General features: G+C 50.7%; 1 protein-coding gene across 1 annotated transcript in view; it reads left to right on the top strand.

Annotated features, from left to right (window-relative positions):
* Nucleotides 1-7,679, top strand: part of Tspan15 (tetraspanin 15) — a 40,252-nt gene extending 32,573 nt beyond the window's left edge. Inside the window, exons 4-8 of the mRNA XM_070020937.1 lie at nt 1,015-1,110; nt 2,895-3,011; nt 5,118-5,165; nt 6,355-6,471; nt 6,883-7,679. Of these exons, the coding sequence (XP_069877038.1) occupies nt 1,015-1,110; nt 2,895-3,011; nt 5,118-5,165; nt 6,355-6,471; nt 6,883-7,032 (528 nt within the window). The 3' untranslated portion in view covers nt 7,033-7,679. The remainder of the gene's footprint in view (nt 1-1,014; nt 1,111-2,894; nt 3,012-5,117; nt 5,166-6,354; nt 6,472-6,882) is intronic.
* Nucleotides 7,680-18,718: the final 11,039 nt, after the last annotated feature.

The raw sequence follows: 18,718 nt of genomic DNA, 5'->3' as shown, positions 1-18,718 counted from the left end.
CTGCGCCTCATCTCAGCACAACAGCCGGGCTGTTGATCCAGAAAGGCCAGTGTGACTGCGAGAGGCAGGGGCCAGTGCTCTTCCCAGTGGGGCTCATCCCTGCCCCTGGCCTGCGGGTCAGGGCACTGAGCTGGAGAGAGTGGTCCATGCAGGGTTTCAGGCTGAATTCCTGGCCTGCCAGGCATCTGCCTTTCCTGCCCTGCCCCTTACTCCAGGCTCTACAGGTCCCCTTCCCCTCGGCCCTCAGTTTTCTCTTCCATAAATAAAGGTTGGAAGGCCGGGTCTGGTGGTGCATACCTATAATCCCAGCTATAAGGAGGTAGAGATGGGAGGATCATGGTTGCAGGCCAAGCTAGATTAAATAAATTAGTGAGACCCTATCTACAAAACAAGCCAGGTCTGGTGGTGTATACCTGTAATCCCAACTACATGGAAGGCAAACATAAGGCCTAGCTCCAAGGCTAGCCCTAGGCAAAAATGAAACTCTACTTGAAAAATAAGCAAAAGGATCTGTGCAGGGGAAGGGGGGATGACTCAAGTGGTAAAACTGCCTAGCAAGCATGAGACCTTGAGTTCAAATCTCAGTGTCCTCAAAACAGGGAGCGTGAGGGGGGTGGGGGGGATGCAGGGGTGGGGTGGGGGGGTTAGATGGTGGAAGAGTAATGGGGGAAGAGTGGTCTGGAGCACAAAAGGGAAGATTCCAACTCACGTCTGTCCCTGGGGGTGGGGAGAGAACACAGGCCAGGAACCCGGAGGGGAGCTGCCTTTGAGCCAGGGGCCCTAGGCAGGGCCTGGGCCGTGAAGGGGAAGGGGGAGGGACCGAGTTGCTGCTGCTGGGACCCCGCAGCAGGATGCCAGTGTGTGCTGCGCATTGGAGGCCCGGGAGGTATGTGAGCAGGTCCTGTGTTCAGGTTCAGGGTAGAGAGTGGAGAGAGAGGCCACGTGCAGGTGAGCGTGCAGCAGCAGCGTGGACTGCCAGCCATCTCTAGGTGGCCTCTGATTTCTCCTCAATAGACCATTGACTTCCTCAATGAGAACATTCGAAGAGGAATCGAGAACTACTATGATGATCTGGACTTCAAAAACATCATGGACTTCGTTCAGAAGCAGGTGAGAAGCATGGGGGTGGGGGGTTGGGTTTGGGGTGGGCCTTATGCCTACAGGACCTTAGTCTGTCATCAGGACTCTGCTTGAGGCTGGGGGCAAAGGGTCAGGAAGCAGGTGGCTGGCCTGGCTGGGAGTTAGGGTGGGTCATGGCTGATCTGGCACAATGGGGAATCCCAGACCCAAATTCACAGCCGATCTCTGTCCTTTTCCTGTTCCCGGCCTTACCTTACTTGCCCCTACCTTTCCTGTCCAGGTTACAGTCCCCCTCTCAAGCCCACCGAGAGCAAGGGCTGGGCCCCAGGTTGCCAGGGTCCTCTGCCTGGGACAGGCTGGCCTTCCTCAGTCCCAAGTCTGCATTGCCTGGCCCTAGGTGCCAGGAGCTGCTTCAGTCCCCCATGTTCTTCCACAGCCATGAGTTTGAGGCTTAGGGTCTGGCTCCAGCTGTATCGGGGCGGGTACCAGCCCTTCCCCCGGCATTGCCCTGAGGTTTTTAAAAGGGATCCCTTCAAGCAGGGCAGGCAGGGTGGGGTAGTCTCGCACTCTCCTGGGTGAGGACAGTCTGGGCCGTTGGCCCAGTCATCCTAAGCAGCGTGTCCTGGGGCATGATCTGGGGACTCAGCAGACTCCCCGTGCTGCCCTTGGTGGGGCTCAGCTCTTACCACCTCATGGCCCTTGGCTCCCAGCCTTGTGGGCAGAACAGGTGCAGCAGGGGAAGGCTCTTTGTGCTGGGCCAGCCTGCCAACTCCAGCTGGAAAAGCAGAAGAAATGTTTTCATTGGAAACAGCCTTTAGCTGGCAGGGGGGATTTCATTTCTTTGGGATGGGGTACAAGTGACTAATGCTCCCTGGACGTTTGCACATCCTTGTAATCCTGGCTCAGCCGTGCAGAGCTGCCCAGTGCTCCTCCTGTTGTACAGATAAGCATGTGAGGCCCGGAGAGGCTGATCCATTTGCCTGCTGGCACTGAGCTGGGCGTATGGTAGGAGGATTTGAACATGGGTCTATCTGGTAACAGAGCAAATACCCCTTGAGTGCATAAGGCATTGATGGGTAAAAGGCACTGTGGGGACTTCAGGGGAGTGGCTTCTGCCCCCTCCGGTCCCTGCTGGACTTGCTGCTCCTGGAGTTTGACCCCAGTTCCCCACTTCCTGTGCCTTGGGACCTTTACACACTCCTCTGCTTCCTCCCTACCTCAGGCCTCCACTCTTGCTCACTCTGCTCCAGACGTGTCTGCTGCCCTTGACCTGGCAGGTGAAATACACAGGGCTCTCGCACGGGCTGTTTGGCTTTTTCTGATTTGGATGTCAGATGAAACGGTCTCTCCCCAGAGCAGTCTTTGCTGGCCCACCAACTAAAGGCCCCCATTGCTTTCTCCTTCTTTCCATGTCTGGGGACTCAGTACCAGCTTCCTAAGCCTTTTCATCAAGTACTTAGCCTCTCTGCTGCCTTTGCTCACCCCTGTCATCTGGAGCACACCACACGCATCAGCACCTCCACAGAGCTGCATGCCGCCCTCCCCCAGGAGCGGGAGCTGGGGCGGGAAGGAGGGGTGGAGGGCAGAGATGAGAAAGCCTGGGGCAGGGGCCTGGGTCCCCTGGTCAGACTAAAGCAGTGATCAGCTCTCCCCGGACCTGGTCTCTGAGGCTGTAAAGTCTGTTTTCCCCAGCTGCCCCATCCCAGGGGTCAGGAGATAGAGGAGGGCTCCAGTGGTCAGAGAAGCACCATCGCTGCCCGCCATGGCCTGGGCAGTGGCAGCAGCTCCTCTCTCCTGCGTGTTTTCCTCCTTAGTTCAAGTGCTGCGGCGGGGAGGACTACCGAGACTGGAGCAAAAACCAGTACCATGACTGCAGCGCCCCTGGACCCCTGGCCTGTGGGGTGCCCTACACCTGCTGCCTCAGGAACAAGGTAGCTTGGGGTGGGGGGACTGCTGGCCACGTTGACTGTGGGGGTCAGGGTGGGCAGGGGCAAAGCCTTTCTGAGCTCAGGAAAGGCTCCCACCAAGGGCAACCAGCTCGGGCTGCACGGTTGTGTTAACTCAGCCCTTAGCAGGTCCATGTGGTAGGAGCTATAACTGTACCCACTTTACAGATGAGGAAACAGAGGCACTTGACCAGGTGTCTTGCCCATGGTTGGCAGGGCTGGTAGCAAAGCAGGCAGCTGGTACAGAGCCACAGTCTGGAGCCCTGGGCCAGCCAGCAGAGGGGCTGCATCAGCTCTAAGCAGAACCCGGCCTGGGCTAGGGGCATCTCTGGTGACTTTGGCCTTGAAGTCCCAGGGAGCATCTGCAGCTTGGAAGAAGGGATCTGATGAGGTGAATGCCATCCTCCGCCTCTCCCCAGCACCAGCCTCCTGACGGTCACCTCCCCTGTCACTTGGCATGCTGGGCTGTGTGCTCATTGTTTGCCCATCCGAGTGTGGAACGAGTGTGTGAAGACATGGCCTGGCTCTGGGTTGGGGCAGGGCAGGAAGCTTTGTGATTGTTCATGCCCGGAGCGGTCATGGAGTCTCTGACGTCTGCACCCTCCTGCCCACTGCCCAAACCTAAGTGGAGCAGCTGTGGGCAGGGGCCTCGCCCTGGAGCCGGGAGCCCTGCCAAGCTCAGGGTGCTGGGCCGGAGCGGCTGTGCAAGCTCAGCTGCTGTTTTAGGGGAGTGCTCTGGGCTGCAGCACAGTCAGATTACCAGAGGTCTGCAGGGGCTGATCCTAGGGCTGAGGTGCTGGAGGGACCAAACTAAGAGGCCAGGGCCAATGGAATGAGGAAGTTGTTCTTCCACACGCCAAGCCCTGACATTTAAATAACCCGGTGATGGCCCAAGCCCTTCCCCTCCATTTCTCTTCCTTTTCTTCCCATGGCTGGGACAGGGGCTGTTAGCTTTGTTACCCCAGCCATAGTATGTGCTGACATGTGTGACACGTGACTGCGGCACTGTGTCCCAAGCTGCCATGAGGCGGGCTCATTCCAGGCCTTTGCATGAGGAACCAGAGACGTTTCTTTCATTGTCCCCCTGCTCTGTGTGGCAAGGGAAGCGATGCCCGATGCCACGCCCTGCCTGGGTCTCCTCATTCCTCACTCGCTTTGAAGGATCACAAGCTGTACCCTAAATCTACCCTTACCTTACCTCACAGGGCCCAGGTAAAGATGGGAGGAGCCTCCGCTAGCCTTTTCCCACCTGAGGTGGGACTTGTTGGGGATGAGTTTAGGCCCGGCCACAGGTGTCCTTGTGCCTGAACTAACATAACCAGCAGATGACAGCACAAATCTCCTCCCCAGCCCTGTAGCTCTCCCTCCAGGGAGCTTTCTTGGCTCCCCCTGATGGCCAGGCTACTGTGGCAGGGGCAGAAAGTGTGGCCAGGAGCCCAGCTGTGCCATCAGGTAAACCACATCTGGGACCCTGCCTAAGAGCCAGTGGAGTAAAGCGGTCCACTCCAGCCCTGGCAGGAGCCACGTCAGCAGAGAGCGAATGGCTCGGGGTGGGGGTGGGGGTGGGGGTGGGGGAGGGGGAGGGGGAGGCAGCGGGGGGGGGGCTTGGGGGAGTCCCAGCCAGAGGCTGGCAGTGCCCACTTCTCTGGGTTCCTAGACCACTGCCTCCCCATGGTGCCTCACGGCTCTCAGAGCCTGCTCAAAGGCAGGCTCAGGCTGGAAAGGTGGCTCTGGGGTAGAGCGCTTGCCTTGCATGCACGAGGCCCTGGGTTTGATTCCTCAGCACCACATAAGCAGAAAAAAGCCAGCAGTGGTGCTGTGGCTCAAGTGGTAGAGCACTCGCCTTGAGCTGAAGAGCTGAGGGACAGCGCCCAGGCCCAGAGTTCAGGCCCCATGACCGACCAAAAAAAAAAAAAAAAGCAAACTCACCTGGGTTTTATTCTCTAACAACAACAACAAAACAACAACAACAAAACAAATGCTGCCTGTGTGGGAAGCTTGGCAGCACCCACACCAGACACACAGTGCACAGCGGCCTCAGTGTTCTCATCTGCTCACCGGGTAATCAGCAATGATGCATTTCTGTTTCAGACAGATGTCATCAACACCATGTGTGGCTACAAAACCATTGACAAGGAGGTAAAGTCTTCCTGCCCCAACCCCAGGGAGGGGCAGACCTGCCAGGGTATGCCTGGCACCAGCCCTGGGCCTGCCCACCAGTGGTCAGCCCTGTGCAGTGCCAGCTTCATTTTGTCCTTAAGAAGCCTGTAGGCTGGGAAGGTGGCTCAGTGGTAGAGCGCTTGCCTTGCATGCCTGAGGCCCTGGGTTCGATTCCTCAGCACCACATAAGCAAAAAGAAAAAAGCCAGAAGTGGCGCTGTGGCTTAAGTGGTAGAGCGCTAGCTTTGAGCTGAAGAGCTGAGGGACAGCGCCCAGGCCCAGAATTCAGGCCCACGACCGGACCCTCCCCCCCAAAAAGAAGCATGCACTTCTCTTTGCCTGGGACCCTGCAGTTTCCAGAGGAAAGAAAGTCCTGAAGGTGTTGGAGGGTGGGGAGAAAGTTAAAATGATGGTGGTCTGAGATGTCTCTGAGCTGTGATTTACAAAATTGCGAATGTGGTCCAGCCTTACCTACATCCCACTCAGACCTTATTAGAAATGCACAGTTAGTTCAAGGCCTTTCTTCTCTCTCTCTCTCTCTGGGGGCTGGGTCCCAGTAGGTGATCTTTGCTACAGCTCTGAGATTTAGCCTAGCACCATTCTCAACCCATGGGAGCCGTTTTGTGCTATAAATCCTCAATGCTCTATTTATCCATGTCACCAGTGCTCGCTAAGAGCAGTGTTAGAAGAACCATGGTCTAGGGCCATCTTCCCAGGCCCCATACAATGAGAGGGCCCAGTGCAGGTGAGGGGCTGGGCAGGGCGGTGACGGCCAGTGCAGGTGAGGGGCTGGGCAGGGCGGTGATGGCCTAGTGCAGGTGAGGGGCTGGGCAGGGCGGGTGACGGCCAGTGCAGGTGAGGGGCTGGGCAGGGCGGGTGACGGCCAGTGCAGGTGAGGGGCTGGGCAGGGTGGTGACGGCCAGTGCAGGTGAGGGGCTGGACAGGGCGGGTGACGGTCAGTGCATGTGAGGGGCTGGGCAGGGTGGTGACGGCCAGTGCAGGTGAGGGGCTGGGCAGGGCAGGTGACGGCCAGTGCAGGTGAGGGGCTGGGCAGGGCGGGTGATGGCCAGTGCAGGTGAGGGGCTGGGCAGGGCGGTGACGGCCAGTGCAGGTGAGGGGCTGGGCAGGGCCGTGACAGCCCGGCGAGCTGACAGTGCCCTCCTGTGCAGCGCCTCAGTGTGCAGAACGTGATCCACGTGCGCGGATGCACCAACGCCGTGCTCATCTGGTTCATGGACAACTACACCATCATGGCGGGCCTCCTGCTAGGCATCCTGCTCCCGCAGGTGGGCAGAAGGCCTGGAGGGCTGAGGGCGGGAGGGACAGGACTAAGGGCACTGTTGGCTTTTATCACTACCTTCTTCATGGGCTCTATCTCTGATCTTCTCCATGAGGTGAGTGTGGTCATCATGTCCATTTTACAGAAGAAGAAACTGAAGCTGGGCAAGCTAAAATGCCTTGCCCAAGGTCCCATCACAGGCTGAGGTGGCAGCAGAGTCCCACTCTAGGGGCTGGCTCCTGGCTGGTGGGATATGGGGTGATCTCTGGGGTCTCCTGGGAGGGGCAGAGGTGGTCTGCACCGTGGGGACTTCCTAGGGCTCCCTCTGCTGGGCTGCTTGGGCTTCCAGGGGCTGGAGACTCCTGAGGAGGGCTGCCCCAACGCCCAGCAGGCCCTCACTGATTCTGCTCCCTCTCAGTTCCTGGGGGTGCTGCTGACACTCCTCTACATCACCCGAGTGGAGGACATCATCACGGAGTACTCTGTCACCGATGGGCTCCTGGGCCCTGGCGCCAAGCCTGGTGTGGAGGCCTCGGGCACCGGATGCTGCTTGTGCTACCCCAGCTAGCATGGACTGGAACAGTGGCTCCAGAAAGATCTGGAAGGACAGCACCTCCCAGTCCACTGCAGCTGGACAGGACCACGCTGAGGCCCCTCTGCCCTACCACAGACCAAAGCCCAGGCCGGATGCACCTGTGTGAGATGACCCACAGAGGGCAGTCTGAGTCTCCCAACAGGGATGCTTCTTGGGTCCACACTGCAAGGCCTTGGAAACAAGGGTGTCCCTGCTCCCCGGGCCTGGGCCACAGGGAAGGGTTGCTCAGGGCTCAGCTCAGCCCATTTTCTTTCTGGCAGTGCCTTGACTGGTAGTTGTGTTCCTTTTGGGGACAGTTTTGCAGTGATTTATTAAGTAGGGGTGGGGGGAGAGTGTGTTTGACCCATGGGTCCAGAAGGCCAGGGTGCAGCCCCTGGCCCCCCAGAACCCCAGCCACACCTGCGACCAGGTTGGGCCGTTTCTCAGCCTCCCAGGTGCCTTGAGCCCTTTTCCAGGGCTGCTGCTTTGATGACCTATTTTCTATACAAGTTTTGTAACATTCATGTTTTATACACAATAACAGGAGTTTGGGGTGGCTCAAAACTGGACATTTCTCTCCATGCCCCACTTCTGCCTGTCCCTCCAAGTCAGCTCACTAAACAATAAAGCGATGATTTTTATTTTTGGTCTTCCATTCATGCTGCTTTGTTGGGAAGGGGTGAGCAAGGCCTCGACTGGACTTGTAAAGCCCCTTATTGGCTCAAGGATTGAAGGATCACCCTGGGATGAAAGGGTACAATTTGGGATACTGAGGCAGGGAATACCTCAGAGCTGTGGGCAGAGATGATAATATCTATTTTAGAAAACTGAGGTGGATGTGTGGCATGAGATCCCACTTCCAGCAATTAGGAGAGCCAAGGGTCTAGGGAAGAGCTGTGCCAAGAAATTCTTCCATCTGTGAGTTTAGAAAGCATCTGTGCGCTGCTTCTACCCAGGCTGGTGCCCAGACAAGCTTGGTGCCGACTGCCCTCTGCTGGAGATGATAGGCATTGCAGGAATTGGTTTACCTGTGCTCCCTTGCTCCTGAACTTGATTTCTAGATATTCCTTGAGATTCTTAGTAGCCAAGATGATAGAAATAAATAACAAGAGCCCCAAAGCCTAAGAACTCAATCTTCAGATGGGACTTCCTGACTCCGAGAAGTTAATGTCCAGGTGCCTGGTCTGACCTGTGTGCACACTTAAGTGCAATGTGTTAGGAAGGACAGAGGGATGGGATTTCAAAAAAAATGGGATAATGCTACAAGGGCAAAAAAGACCAAGTACATTTTGGGTCCGGGACCCATCCAAACCTTTAGCATAGGTTTTCATTCCTCTAATCCTCACAGCTGATGCAAATCTTATTCTCTCCATTTTATTGATGGGGAAACTGAGGCATGGGATGGTTCAGCAACTTACCATAGCATAGGGCTGGTCACAGAGCGCCTCTGCACTCTCTACCCTCGCTATTGTCTTGTGTACACCCATGTTATTAGGTGAGGAAGATCAGGCATGCCTGGATTCCATCACAGCTGCTGATTAGCCTGTCTGGTTCCCTTTTTGACCTGGACACAAGGCCAGCCTTAGGCCCTGGTTGATGGCTTTGGCTATTCTCTCAGGATTCTCTCTGTGCCTAGAGTGGGGAGGACAGCTGCCTTTGAGGGCATCAAGTGGCTGAGGTCCCCACAGGGGGAGGGAGGGAGTGTGGGACTGAGTTTGCTGTACCAACCCGGCAGCTTCATCCTGGACTCCTGCTCCTGTCCACAGCTCCCTGTATGGATCCACTCCATTTTGAGCTCCTATGGTACATCTCACCAGAAATTATCCAACTCTAATCCTTTCACATTTTCCTCCCCATCCCCTCTGGGCTTCACCTGTGTATTCAGAGAAATTTATTTTATAATCACCCATTTTGAAAATGGAAACTGAAGCCAGACCAACTAATTCAGTTGAATGTCGAAAGACGCTGCTAGAAATCCCAGAATCTTGGTCTTTCTAATCCTTTGCTCTGGGAAACGTCTGTGGCTTGGGATCCTGGCTTCCCACACCATAGACCTGAAAACCCAGGAAGACAAGAAATGAGCAGGAGGGTGACCTGGCAGCATATGAACACTAGTGGGTGCTGTCTGCCTGATACAGGCCAGCCTCCGCTCCCTCAGTCTGAGCACCAGCTGGGGTGTATCTCCTACCTGGAACTCTATAGAGAACTGACTATAAGGTGAGGGAGTCAAAAATTCTGTAAGCACAGGTGCCCATGGCTCATACCTGTAATCCTAGTTATTCAGGATGAGATCTGAGGATAGAGGTTTGAAGCCAGCCAGAGCAGGAAAGTCCTTGAGACTCTTATTTCCAGTTAACTCCACAGAAGTGGAGCTTTGGCTTAAGTGGTAGAGCACCAGCCTTGGGAGAAAAAGCTAAGGGGCAACACCCAGGCCTTGAGACCAAGCCACAGCACCAGCACAAAAGTAAAATAAAAAAGACTGTGGGCATCTACATCGAATAGTTGCTGAATAACTGACTGTTGCCTGAAAGACCATTCTGAGCAGGGTGCTGGTGGCTCACCCCTGTAATCCTAGCTACTCAGGAGGCTGAGATCTGAGGATCATGGTTCAAAGCCAGCCCAGGCAGGAAAGTCTGTGAAACTCTTATCTCCAATAAACCACCAGAAAACCAGAAGTGGCACTGTAGCTCAAGTGGTAGAGCACTAGCCTTGAAGAGCTGAGGAACAGCGCCCAGGCCCAGAGTTCAAGCCCCCCCAAGCAATATAAATAAATAAATGAAAAAAATGAATAAATAAATAGATAAATGAAACCATTCTGTGAAGTATACAGTGAATCATTTCCATCCTCACTGTCCCAATATGGACAGCAATGGAAACAAGGTCATCCTGTTGGTTACTATCAGTCACTCTGTGCCTGATACTGTTTAACACATTTTATTCTTTTTTTTTAATTGGTCATGGGGCTTGAACTCTGGGCCCAGGTGCTGTCTCAGCAATTCAGCTCAAGGTAAGCACTCTACCACTTGAGCCACAACGCCACTTCCCATTTTCTGGTGGTTAATTAGAGATAAGCGTCTCACAGACTTTCCTGCCTGGGCTGGCTTTAAACTGCAATCCTCAGATCTCAGCCTCTTGAGTAGCTAGGATTACAAGTGTGAGCCACCTGCGCCCAGCTACATTTTATTCTTTATCAACTTGAGTTGTCAGCCAGAGGCAGAAGCTTTGCTACAATTTTTGCAGGTGAGGACCTAGGGGCTTAACACAGGTGACTTGCTTAAGTAATATCTTTAGGAGAACAAATGAAAGAACCAGAACTTCAGCCACTCTGCATGTGAGTGACTACAAAGGCCATCTTTTTAAAGTTCTTTGCTACCTCCTTGTCCCGTCCTGGATTGAAGTCCTTCAGCCAGCTTGCGTTAGTGGTGGCATCATGTGACCACCAGAGGGTGCCCTTGACCATTCAGCAACCACAGAAGCCTGCAAGGAGGCTGCAAGAATGCAGACCAGGATGGCCAGGATGCCCGGGCTTTGAAGGCTGGTGGTTCACCTATGACAGCAGGATGGCCTTCCTTGGCCAAGTCCCTCTCAAGGTGACATGAGACCAGGCCTGGAAGGTTCCCAGTACCTTCCAGAGCTCAGCACCCACCTCTCCCTACACCCACACAGAGTGGGCTCCCCTCCTGGGTAGCAATGATAACAGGTGTTATATGATGGACATGAGGTACACTCCACCCCCAGAGGCTCAGCGGGTGGACCCAATCATTGTATTTCTATACACAAATATAAAGTGTACTCTATCAGCTGCAGCCCATCTGCCATTCTTCCTCATTCCCCACTTTTAAGCGCAACTTCAATAGGTTTCACTGTTCTATTTTCATAGCATCATATAAAATACTTCAGCCATATTCATCCTCTCTCAATCTCCCCTTCCTTCTGGTACCCACCGCAACAGAACCGGGTTTACTCTCCTGTCATCCATTCTCTTTTAGTGCATATTAATTGTACCGACTCACCACAGTATTTCACAGATGCATAAATTATATTTTAATCAGAAAATCCCCTCTGTTGCTCTCTTTCCCTGTTCCTGCCACCTCTGTTCAACAGCTTTTAGTGAGGGTCCTTTTACTGTCATCATACATAGATGCACTGTATTTCGATATTATTCACCTTCTATCATTCTCTCCCTCTCCCCTCTCATGCCCCTAAGAGTCCCACAGTTATGTGTGTATATATGTATATATAAGCATGTGTATGTGTATCCTTATATCATTACTTATATATCATTTAATTCTATATCATTAATTATATATTATTAAAGACTACATTACTCAAATGAGTGAAAACTTGTGGTATTTGACTCAGTTTACCTCAATCAACTTGATGATCTCCAGCTCCACCCTTCTCTACAAATGGCATGACTCCATTTTTCTTTATGGCTGAATAATAGTCCATGGTATGGGCATTTCATATTTTCTTTCTTCATTCATTGCTTGTTGGGCATGTTGGCTGATCCCACCATTTGGTCATGGTGAACAGAGCTGCAATAAACATGGATGTGCATGCAATAAACATGGATCTTTCATATCTGTTGATTCACATTCCTTTGGATAACCACCAAAGAGTGGTAAGGCATGGTCATAAAGGTAGTCATGGAGCTTGAACTGGGTCTGGGAACTGTCTCTGAGCTCTTTTGCTCAAGGCTAGTGCTCTGCCACATTGAGCCACAGCGCCACTTGTGGTTTTCTGGTGGTTAATTGGAGATAAGAGTCTCACAGACTTTCCTGCCCAGACAGGCCTTGAACCATAATCTTCAGATCTCAGCTTCCTCAATAACTAGGATTACAGATGTAAGCCACAAGTGTGTGCCCAGCTATTTTTTTTTAAGAACCTCCATACTAAGTTCCACAGTGGAATTTACATTCCCACCAACAGCATGCAAGGGTTCCCTTTCCCAGCATCCTCATCAGAATTTGTTTTCTTCACCAAGGCTGGCCTTCCACACTGGAGTAGGTGCAGCCTCACAAATCACTGTACTGAAATCAAGGCTTGTAGGGTGTGTGGGCTTTTCCTGCAGCTAGGACTGGCAGTCGGCCAGCAGGGCCATCTCTTTCACTGTGTAATGGTATCTTTAGATTCCTCTGTCTCTACAAAGAGCTAGGATGGACTTTAAACTCCTCACTCCTGTCCTCTGTGTGTCCCCCTGTGCTTTTCTGTCTTCTTGTCATCTCCTTTGTGGTATCTGCTTCTCTTCCTCACTTTCTCCAAACTCTAGTCTCTTCTCTGTCAAAGGAGTCTTCTCATTCATGTAATGAAAATGACAGATTCTTCTAAACTGCCATTTGCCTCCCTCCCATTTCTCTTTTCCTTACTTTTTTCTTTTTCCCCAGTACCAAGTTTCATACTCAAGTTCTTGTGCTCACTTTGCTTGCTTTCTTGGCTGGTGCCCTACCATATAACCCAAGCCTCCAGCCCCACTATATGCTGGCTATTTTGGAGATGAAGTCTCACAGACTTGGCTTCTCAGACTGCCTTCAAATTAAGCTCCTCTGGATCTGAGTAGATAGGATTAGTTGTGAGCCACCAATGCCCAATTTCGCCTTTTGAAGAGCAATCCATCTTCCATAGTAGCCATCTTCTTTTACATTTTCACTCAGAAATGCACAAGAGCCCAGAGCTGGTGGATTGTGCCTGTAATCCTAGCTAATCCAGAGGATGAGATCTGAGGATCAGTTTTAAAGCCACCCTGGGCAGGAAAGCTCTCGTGACTCTTATCTTCAATTAACCACCAGAAAAGCAAAAGTGTCGCTGTGGCTTGAAGTGGTAGAGTACTAGCCTGGAGCAAAAGAGCTCAGGGACAGTGCCTAGGTGCTGAGTTAAAGCCCTGCAACAGACCAAAAAAAGGAAATGCACAAGGATTCCAGTTTCTCCACATCTTCACCTGTACTTTGTTATTTTCCTTCCTTGTTGGTAGCTATCTTAATAGTATTGTAATAGTACTTCTGATTTACATTTGATTTGCCTTTCCCTAAGGACTGGAGGTGTTGGGGATTACCTCATGGCTGAGTGGCCACAAAAATGTCAGTCTAAGCCTTTGCCCACTTTTCCATTGGATTTTGTTATTGCTGTTGTTACTGTTGAGTTGTAGGAGCTCTTCACATAAGATCATCTTCCCTTATCTGGTACATGATTAGCAAATACCTTCTCATTTCCAGTGACTTTCTTTTCATTCATTGACGGCAGTCTTTGATAAACAGAAGATTTTTAAGCTTGCTGAGGTGCATTGTTTGTTGTTGTTGTCATCTGTGCTTTTGGTGTCATGTCCAAGAAACCGTTTCTAGATCCAAAGTCATGTGTTTTCTTCTTAGAGGTTTATAGTCTAATCCCTCCTACTTAGGCCTTTGATCCTTTCTGAATTAACCTTTTTGTATATGCCATAAAGTAAGGATTCAACTTCATTCTTTTGTGTGTAGTTACATTACCGATCAGTTGGCTGTGGCCCGTTTGCCACAGGTAGGAATTTGCTCTACAGAGAGGAATCATGGGTAGGCAAGGAGAAGCTCTTCTAGCGCTCGCAATGTTGGCCCCTTGAGTGCCCAAGGCCTACAGGTTGGACTGGCAGGCAGAGACAGCCCCAAACGCTAGGCCTCTTGCTTCAGGCTATAGATTCAGTATGGAGACTTAATGCTCTGGGCAATTGGCAGCTTTTAGGAAATGGAGGTCTACTTTACTACTTGTGATTTATTTTCTGTTCACCTTCTCCAAACCTCTTAGATTGCATCTGCCTGCAACAGACCACCATCAGCTTAGATCTCTGGACAGGAGGTGGGAGTTGGGGGAGAAGGCATTTCCAAGCATGTGATTAGGGGCCCTCAGGATTGAAAGCAGAAATGACATGGTGAGGCCTGGGCTTGGGGAGAGAATCAAATGGGAGCAGAAGATTCCAGAGCACAGAGTGGTGATTTCTTGGTTGCCCAGGGCTTAAATTTAGCCATGTCCCCTAGCACACATTCCTTCCTCAGCCTTCTCACTTTTGCTAAATGTCTCAGGGGGTGGGGGCCGGCCTAAAGCTTCCATTTGGAGCTGAGAGTGTGGCACAGGGGATAGAGTCTGATAATATTCTTTAGCTTTCTTTCTTTCTTTCTTTCTTTCTTTCTTTCTTTCTTTCTTTCTTTCTTTCTTTCTTTCTTTCTTTCTTTCTCTCTCTCTTCCTCCCTCTTTCCTTCCCTCCCTCCCTCTCTCTCTCTATCTCTCTCTCTCCCTCCCTCCCTCTCTCCCTCCCTCTCTCTCTCTCTTTCTTTCTTTCTTTCTTTCTTTCTTTTTTTCTTTCTTTCTGTCTTTCTGTCTTTCTTTCTTTTTGCCAGTTGTGGGGCCTGAACTCTGGGCTTGGGCGCTGTCCCTCAGTTCTTCAGCTCAAGGCTAGCTAGCACTCTACCACTAGAGCTACAGTGCCACTTCCGGCTTTTTCTGCTTATGTGGTGCTGAGGAATGGAACCCAGGGCCTCATGCATGCAAGGCAAGCACTCCACCACTGAGCCACCTTCCCAGCCCGTGTCTTTCTTTCTCTCTCTCTCTCTCTTTTTCTTTTTCTTTCTTTCTTTCTTTCTGTTGTGGAACTTGAACTCAGGGACTGAGCTCTTTTTGCTCAAAGCTAACACTCTACCACTTAGAGGCACAGTACCACTTCCTGTTTTCTGCTGGTTAATTGGAGATAAGAGTCTCTTGGACTTTCCTGCCTAGTCTGGCTTTGAACCTCAGTCCTCAGATCTCAGTTCCTGAGTAGCTAGGATTATAGGCATGAGCCATCAGCACCCGCTCAGTTTGCTTTTCTTAAATTTGCATGGAGATGAGATTTTGTGACACAGGTAGGATTCTGTGCTCTTTTAGATGTAGAAACTGCCATGTAGAAGTAAGATACTGTGGTTGTAGGTTGTCATTTAAGGTGATCAGTTTTGAGAAAATATTTAAGTGTTATGTACATGGTTGACTTTAAAGGGTTGAATGGTAGCATGAATAACACATTTCTATAAATCAAAGCTCTAAACTTAAAAAACAAAACAAAACATTAAAACCCTGCTAGTATTCATAGGGATGAAAGGGTAGCTTAGTGGCTGGGTACTTGCCTAGCATGTGTGAGGCCCTGGGTTTGATCCCCAGGATGGCAATAAATAAATAAATAAAGTAAAAATGAACATTTATGAAGATTCTCCGCCTGCCCCTGCCCTTACCTGAGGCTTGCCTGTCAATTCCAGATAAGAGAATCCAGGAGTCTGGGGTGGAAGGGGATGCATTTACTTTGTGGGCTGGCCTTGGGGTTGCCTGGGCTCCTGAAGTGGGGTGAGGAGCAAAGGTAGGAACGGTGAGGAGGAATTTACAAGTGCTCTGAATAGGACCCCTGTGCTCACAGGGGATGGCAGATACCTCAAGTGAAGCAGGCAAGGCAGACTGCCTCCATTTCCCCTCCTTGGCCTCCCTGCTCAGTCTGTCCTTGTTAGCCCCTCAGCTAGGAAAGCGATGGCAAAGGCACAGAAGGGGCAGGGGAATAGAATTCTGTACCCAGGAGGTCCCCTTTCTGTGTGACCATTGCCCCGTTACCACTCTCTTTTCCACATTCCAGCCTCTGTGTGCCCATCTAAAAGGAATATCCTGGATAGCACGTTGTAATGATTCCTTCTGGCCGTAATTTATAGGCTCTGTCCATAGACCAGAGAATGATGTAAAGTACACTGGGACTTTGGTCTAAACAGTGTTTTAATCGAAACAAAATATTTTCCCCAACTTATTGCTAATATAGCTTGCTTACTTACAAATTTGATTTTCTAGCCTCTCTCAAAAAATTCCAAGTCTTCATTGTTGTGGGGAGTCTGCAGCTGGCCTCATGGGTCAGGTGACCTCTCCAGGGATCTCTCTAGGCGACCCCAGCTCCACTTGACCACTTCCTCCATGCACTTCAGCTGAGGTCTCTGCATAGACAGAAGGCCCTAGCAGGGTCATTTCTGCTGTACTTTGTTGCATCTGGCAGCCCCAGATGGGACAGGAGAGAGGAATGACGATATGTCAGTGGCCTGAGTTTACACTGAGGGAAGCTGACTTAGACAGGATAGGGAAAGAGTCACAGGACCCCATGGACTTGGTCCTGGGTATCAGATAGGAGACACAGCAGAGTCAGTAATTCCCCTGGCCCCTCCTCTGGGATCCTTTCCACCCCCCAACCCCCACCCCCTAGCACCCCCCACCCCCACCCAGCTACTAATCTGAGCAGAGAGGCTGGAGCCCAGGCCCTCTCCAACTGACAGCTTTACAGATACCTCCCCACCTCCACCCCAGTGGTTCAATCATTATCAGAAGCACAAGGTCGGGCCACAGCTGGCTGCCCCATGCAGAGGAGGCCAGTGGGGATGTGAAGGGATGGGGGGGTGCCTTCTATCCCCATAGCTTCAGATCCCACCACCCCTGGCCCTAGGGACCCTAGTTATTTCCCAGAGGGCCCTCACTCAGTGATGGCCAGGAATAATTTCAGAACTGGTGACAGGCTGGCCCAGGGAAAGTTCCAGAGCTGTGCAAGTTGAGTCAGGCCTGGCTGCCCATAGCAGTGTCCATTAAATGGACCACCACCAATAACAAGAACTGGGGCCTCACTGAGATGCTATAGGACAGAAGGACTGAGGAGTTCCTCATGCATGTGGACTTCCTTTCCTCCCCTTGGGCCTCAGGGAGCTGGTTCTGGGATTCACCATCAAGCTGCTGTTCTGAGTATGTTACCGTGAGGCAAATGTAATCTAGAAATGAGTACATGAATTAGGGTCCACTTCTGCTTTGTCTTTGTTTTCTGAGGCAGGGACTCTGCATGTAATTCTCTATTCTCCTGCTCCTACCTCCTGAATGCTGGGATTCCATACCTGTACCACCATGCTAGGTCCTTTAGTTTTTCTGAGAGCAATTGGAAAGTTGCTTCTAGCATTTGGTGGTTAATCCCTTGGAGTCATCACAGCTTCCAAAGATGTCTTGATACAGTTCCTTCAGTCCTCACAGCCTTGTGCAAGGACACATGTGTGAAAGACAGAGGAGTTGCTCAAGTTCACAAAGCTAAGACATAGGGTGGCCAGTTCAGGTCTGGCCATGGGGCGAGGCTTTGCCTTTGAAGATTCATCTAACAGGAGTGCGGGGTCCCATGGCTATGGGACCTATGGATCCTTTCTAGAATGAGGGATCTTTCTTTCCCACCTGGAATACTCATGCTGAGTCACATCCTTCCTCCTGAAAGGCTAGCAGAAATGTCACCACCTCTAGGAAGTCTTCTTTCACTGCCTCTTCCATGGTGATAATTTTTTTCTGTGTGCTCTATAACTGCGGGGCTACTCCAACAGATTAAGCACACCCTAAAGTTCCTTACTTGCCCATCAAGAAACCTCTCCCAGGTAGAAGGCTAGATGGCAAATACCCAGAGGGCAGCAACCTATGCTAGATTGGTCTCAACTACAACCTCTGCCCACAGGCTGCCCTCCTCCTACTGCCCCTTCTTACTATAGTCCATGAAGAACAATCTAGAGGCCCTAATAAGCACAGATACAACTCTGAAGCAATGTATATCTAAAGCTGTACAGAACACATCATCTCTAGCCTAATAGTTCTTCTTTGCAGACATTGACCTAAACTAATAAAATATATGTCAGAGTTCTGTATCCACAGGTTCATCATCTAAGGACTCAAGCAACATGGATTGAGAATATTCAGAATAATACATTGCATACATACGAAACATGTGCTGACTTTGTTTTATTATTAGTCTCTGAGCTATGCAGTTTTATTACATATGTTCATATTGTATCAGGTATTACAGCCATTTATAGATAATTTAAAGTACACAATAGGAGATATAAAGGTTATATGAAGAAGTCACTCTAAGCCGCGCCCCAGTGGCTCATACCTATAATCCTAGCTACTCAAGAGGCTGAGATCTAAGGATTGTGGTTCAAAGCCAGCCTGGGGATGGAAAGTCCATAAGACTCTTATCTCCAATAAACTACTCAGAAAAAAGCTGGAAGTGGTACAGTGGTTCAAGTGGTAGAGCACTAGCTTTGAGCATAGAGAGGCAGAACCCAGGACCTGAGTTCAAGTCCCAGGACAGGCAAAAAAAAAAAAAGTTACTCTATTTTATTGATATAAGGGACTTGAGCAGATGCTGTCCTGGTACTAAGGTACCATGGGTACTAGGGATGATAGTATGTATAAAAATATTCATCTGTATGTATTGAAATGTTTTTTTAGTGAAGGGCAAAAATGGGTGAAGCCAAATTAGAGTAGATAATTTTCTATATTGTACCTCAGTATAGATAGAATATGCAGCAATTAAAATGATAAAGTATAGATAGACTATGTAGCAATTAAAATGATAACGTAGATCAGTATTTTATTAGCCATGAAATATATTTAAGATAGCTGGCCTAGTAGAGCATCCTTAAAATCCCAGAACGTGAGAGGCTGAGACAGGAGGGTCTTGAGTTGGAAAACAGCCTGGCCTACATAGCAAGACCTTGTCAAATAAACAAAGGTAGGGGGCCCCGGGGGCAAGGGAGGAAGGAAGGAAAGGGAAGGATGAAAGGAAGGAAGGAAATATTCATTGATATAAAAAGATTATAAGACAAAAAGTATGGGTTGATTTCTCTCTTCAAATGCATGTATA

This window comes from Dipodomys merriami, unplaced genomic scaffold (assembly GCF_024711535.1).
Source record: "Dipodomys merriami isolate MVZ:Mamm:240054 unplaced genomic scaffold, mDipMer1.0.p SCAF_14, whole genome shotgun sequence".
In the NCBI taxonomy this organism is placed as follows: domain Eukaryota; kingdom Metazoa; phylum Chordata; class Mammalia; order Rodentia; family Heteromyidae; genus Dipodomys; species Dipodomys merriami.
Note: the sequence above shows the minus strand (reverse complement) of the source record. Positions and strands in the feature narration are given on the sequence as shown.